Source organism: Triticum dicoccoides, chromosome 5B, assembly GCF_002162155.2.
Source record: "Triticum dicoccoides isolate Atlit2015 ecotype Zavitan chromosome 5B, WEW_v2.0, whole genome shotgun sequence".
In the NCBI taxonomy this organism is placed as follows: domain Eukaryota; kingdom Viridiplantae; phylum Streptophyta; class Magnoliopsida; order Poales; family Poaceae; genus Triticum; species Triticum dicoccoides.
This window is the reverse complement of record NC_041389.1, coordinates 675,310,598-675,315,988: the sequence shown is the minus strand read 5'-3', so window position 1 is coordinate 675,315,988 and position 5,391 is coordinate 675,310,598. Positions and strand designations below refer to the sequence as shown.

Here is a 5,391-nt window from a genome sequence, read left to right as displayed (position 1 = left end):
AGGACGGCAGCGTGTTGGGGGAGAAGAGGCCACTGTGAGGAGAAGAGGTTCCAGGGAGAGGGGGCAGTGGTGGAGGCAGAGGAGCGGCCGGCCGACCCCGACGAGGTGGAAGGAGGGGCGACATACGCTGGTGGAAGGAGCGCTGGCAGCCTCCATCGACCTCCTAGGGAAGAAGAGAGGCAGGAGAAGTGAAGAGAACGAGGAAAAGAGCTGACAAGTGGACCCCACATGTCAGTTAACTGTCAAACAGACGGTCAAACAATCGGTTTTCTTACGTGCGGGTCCCAATTGTCATAATCATGATCAATATTAAAGCACTGGATGTTTTAAAACAGCCGACCACCAACTTAGTAGTTATCTGAGAAAAATTAAAAATCGGTAGTTTTTTGTAACCCTAGCCTATAAAGTAGTAGTTTTATGCTACTCTTCTGGTAGGGATCGGAAATGGATTATGGTCGCTGCTGCCTCCATTTTTCAGACTCAGGAAAACAAGAAATAAATCTTGTTTCCAAGGAATTAATAAGCCTACTAACGTGAACTTACTCATGTGTCATTTTCTGTACACCCGGTCCAACCTTCAGAAAGCGCGCCGTGACGGCCTCTCCAACATGACAGCATGGCTGGACGGGAATCCTTTGTCAAGGACGGAGGATGGCGGCGCAGCCGGCACGCTGAATGATCCTTTCGTTTCTGAGAGCGGCTAAATGGCTCCGAGAGCTCATCTGCTCTTGTGCATGAACAGTAAAAAGATCAAGAAATTTTGAATATTTTTTCCATGGAAGATGTGTTAGTGCGTGAGGTTCATACGAAATTTTAGTCCATTTGTACATCTAAGCAGCTCTTAGAAAAAAAAACACAATTGAGGTATGTGAAAAAAGTTTACTGTTCATGCACCCAAATGCGATGAAATTTGGAGCAGACCTCACGCACTAAAATATCTTCCACGCAGAAAAAAAAATCAGAATTTTATAAATTTAGCGCATATTTTTTTTCAACTGGGGAGCCGAAATGGATATTCGTTTCTTTTGTCCATATACCCATGCTAAAAGTGATGTTCTGTGTGTTGAATTGAACGCGGTGTTGCTGAGTCGCTGCAGTTTGGTGTTATTTTGCTGCTGTTTCCCTACTTTCAATCAGCTCTATTTTTTAGCTAATGGCTGTGCGTGAGGGCTGTCCCCTCCCCTGCAACTGCACAAGACCTGTTAGTAATGAAATCGGGAGCTCAAGACACAGCTGTCATTTCAACAATCTCTAAACGCATCATACAAACTACTCACTCTGTTCAATATGCACTGCATAATGGAACCGAGGGAACACATCTAACTCGCATCCAACGTGTAACCAGCCTCAGACTATGTTGGCTGACAGCGAAGCTATGTCGTCCACGCATTCGTAGAGCTCTTTCTTCATCTCGGCAGTCGACCGTTCCACAAACTCCTTGTACTCCGCGATTGAATCGATGAGCTTAAGCAGCTCCCTCGCGCACATCTGGGTTTCTTCGTCGGTCTCCCTCAATGCGGCCTGGAGACCCTCTTCCGAGTTCTGCCGAGTCACAGCAATGATGCAAACAATTTATCTGATGGTGCTACGTGTGCCATGCATGCTACGGGAACAGAGCAAATTTAAAAGACCATGTTACCTTCAAAAACTCTTCCGCCTCCTTCTCAACGGTGCTCATGTGATGTTCCTTTTTCTCTAGCCCGTCTTTCAATTTTCTAGCATCGGCTGCGCAGCGTGAGACGTGACTTTGGATTTCACGATCCAGTGAATCCAGCTGAGCAGTCATCTGGGAACAGAAACCACAATGTGAAATGAAATATAACTGCTAGTACTGTTTTGATGCCTTTCAGGGCATGTGCAGTAGTTGAGAAGGCAACCTTCTCTTAAGCATCCATGTCATTTAAAGACGATAATTCGAACATGTTAGACAACAAATTCTCTTCATGTTGTTTCTAGCAAGTCATATCTGCATGCCCCTAAAATTATGTAGTGATAACTAAATAAGACCAAGATATGGCATCTGACTCCGTCGATAAAAACATCTTAAGCGCTAAGAGAACATCTCTTAGTTAAGAGAAGGCACACCCTTCTTTTCACTTCTCTTCCAACTCAGCAATTATCCTACGTGGCAGGGGCATTACCAAGAGAAGACTGACATCACCCCATTATACATGCCCTTAGGACACTGGTTCTCTAGCAGTTGGAGCAGATGAGAAATAAAACAAACCACAGTACCAGCAATATAGCAAGTTTTCTACCATAAAATGCAGGTCATCGGAACGTTGTAACCAATTAGTATCTCCATTCAGGAATATAAGTAACGCATCTCTAACTTTGACAACTGATGTTTACAATTTGGATTGGCAGAGTGAAAACAGTATGATTAGGTTTGCCCTGATAATATTTACTAAAATTGTAATCTTTATGACTCTTTGCTAACTTATTCATCTGAAAACCAACTGCCAAAAATGCACGCTAGAGACCATGTCAAAAGTCAAAACACAAAATAACATGTATTATTGAACTGAGGGAATATAAGATAAGGAAGTAAGCCATTGGCCAGTGTTGACTTGAGATTTTAAATAAAAAAGAGTTCACTTCAGTACTTTTTCCATGATGCACAGCACATAACTAATAAGCCAACTGTTTTCTACACTGTGATGAGTACTAAATTCATGACATTTTTAGACTAGTGGACTAATTTTATCAACAAAGTACAGAATCTCCATTTTGCCAGGATTGTAAACAAGTTTCGCAAAAAAATTATATACAGAAAGAATTTCCACTTTGATGCATGAGTTTAAAAAGTCAATCATGAACATACTAAGGGTTAAAATGGACTACAGGTGTTTGTTTTACTTTTTCATGCTGTGATATATCACTTGTAGTATAAGGTGACTGACCTCATTATGTTTAGCCTGTAGAACAGAAACATGACTCCTTTTCTCCTCCAGCATTTTAACAATTCCTTGCAACTGCTTTTGTAGATCAATTGACTCATCATGGTTTGAGATAACTAGCTGTTTAGTCTCATTAGCAAGAGCATTGAGTGCAGGCTTCAGGATGGTTTTGTAGGTGGTACCAAGGATCTCAGCCGGGGAGGATCCTTTTGCATTTACCTCGTACTGGAAATCAATACTGGGTTTCAACCTGCACAATGGCACAACAGTGTTTGACAGTAAGGCAACAAGCTCTACGTATAAATTGACGAAACAGAACTCAAAGAATAAACAACAGAACCACAATAAAATGATACTCTATCTCTGAGATTTTGATCTTTGTTTGCTTCAGTCTGCCACTAACTAAGCACTGAGGGACAATACTTAAGAATACAGTGTTACACAAAATCTGTCCCGGCGATGTTTTCTTTTAATTGAAAAATGTTAGTATGGCCCTTAATTTTTATATTTCTCAATTATGAAGAATGCTATGATGTGAAACATATTAGAAGCTCTTTGTAAAGATGTATGTATCATAGCAATAACAAATTAATATATAAACATGTGATATATTACATTGTAACAAACTAGCAATAGAGGAGCACTATGAATGAATTATAACTAAGTTTGCCTAAACATGTGTCCATCACCCAAAAGAAAGCTAAATTATCACATAGAACAAAAATAGTTACAGCCTTGCTGGAAATGCTTTCACGCATGAAGTCGCCGATTTGCAACATGATACTGTGTTCAACAGAAGAACTAAAGAAATTATGACCAGGAAGAGTGGGTGAAGGGATTACACAGAGTTAAGCTACATAAACAATTGGAGGGAAAATGGGAGACAAAGTAAAACAAGGGCAAAAACATACCATGTCCTACAACTTTCCCGCACTTTCTGATGGGTAACACTGCAAAGTTGGAACCGTCTCTATTCAGCTAATGTAAACTACTAGAGGACTGCCTCATGCACACCCTTATTCATTGTCTCAATCAGAAGTCTATGTACGCCCAGATCTTAAGAACAAACGACTGCTAGTATAATTATTGTTTTTGAACAGAAGGCAGTTTACTTAATCTAACCTGACATCTCAATGATAGTCCACGAAAAAATAAGGCTTTCCCCTAAGCAGGCTTACTATATAATTGCACACACAGCAGACTAGCAGAGTGTACTCTAAACCATTAAGGAAACAAGCAGTAAAACAAGTTAAGAAGGACAAACAACAAGAAAGGTAAAAGGTAACATACAAAAGACATGAGACAAATTGCACAATCTTGTAAACTGCATGACCGCACCCTAAACAAAGCAAAAGATCATACAAAAATAATTCTGAGATTAAGTAATTGGAGGTATGAACAAAATTAGTTGACTCTCCAAATGAACTAATATTTGAACTATGGAGGTTAATAAGACCAAACATATTGAACTATGGAGCACCATTTCAGTATTACAATAGATAGATGCTTCTTTAAGTATATATCTACATATCAAATAAGAGAATCATGGTTACTCAGTTAAGGTCAGTTTAAAGGTGCTTAGATAACAATCGAACCATTGGTGAAAGAGTAAAAACATGGAGAGAAAAAAATCGAAGAACCAGGAGATCCAAAGTTCTTTTGGGAATTCATACTTCCTGAGGGACTGGTTGCACAGCTCGGCAAGGCCCTCGATCTCCTCGAGCTTGCTGACAAGTGCAGCTTCAAGTTCCCACCCCTTCTCCTCCAGTACAGCATTTGCATTCTCCAACTTGGCAATATCATGCTCCACCGCTTGCATCTCCCTAGCCATCCTATCGACGTCCCTGACATTCACCACCTGCGTCTCCACCTGTTTCAGCAGCTCCTCATTCTCGGCCATCGTCTGCTGGCAATTCATCACCTTGGCCTCCAGCTCCTTCTCCTTCTCCACCAAGGCATCTTCCTTCTCCTTGATCTTGGTGGACCAGCTCTCCACCACCGCCTCGAACTTCTGAACGTCGGTGGTAAATGCATCCTTCTTCTCCTCCAGCGCCTTGAGGCGAGAGGGCGCGGACAATTGCTTGCTCCGCTTGGCCTCGAGATCCTGAACCTCCTTCTCCAGGTCCTGAATGGCCACCCCCAACGCACCGACTTGGGCGCGGGCCTTGGAGTGGTAGTCGTCGTCGAGGGAGGCGACGGCGTCATCCTCGCCAGTGAGGAACAGGTAGTAGCTCTCGGTGATGTAGGTCATGAGGTCGGTGGAGGGGGGAGGGGACGCGGCGAGGCCGTCGGTGGCGCGGCAGAGGAGGGTGAGCCAGTAGAGGACGGAGAGGAGCGGCGGCCAGGAGTGCGGGGTGCCGGGGGCCTTGAGGGCGGATCTGGTGACCTTGTAGGGGCATCCGAGGGAGCGGAGGAGGGCGAGGAGGTCGTCCTCCCAGGCGGCGGGCTTGAGGGGGTAGCGGAGGCGGTCGGCGAGGTGGTGGAAGGCGGC

The 5,391-nt window shown here is 43.4% G+C and overlaps 1 protein-coding gene across 1 annotated transcript; it reads right to left on the bottom strand.

Annotated features, from left to right (window-relative positions):
• Positions 1–1,209: 1,209 nt before the first annotated feature.
• Positions 1,210–5,391, bottom strand: LOC119310473 (kinetochore protein NDC80 homolog; the record flags this gene model as incomplete). Its single annotated transcript, XM_037586215.1, has 4 exons — positions 1,210–1,542; positions 1,640–1,786; positions 2,904–3,150; positions 4,574–5,391. Coding segments are annotated over 4 exons (1,407 nt in total), but the record flags the coding sequence as incomplete, so codon positions are not given.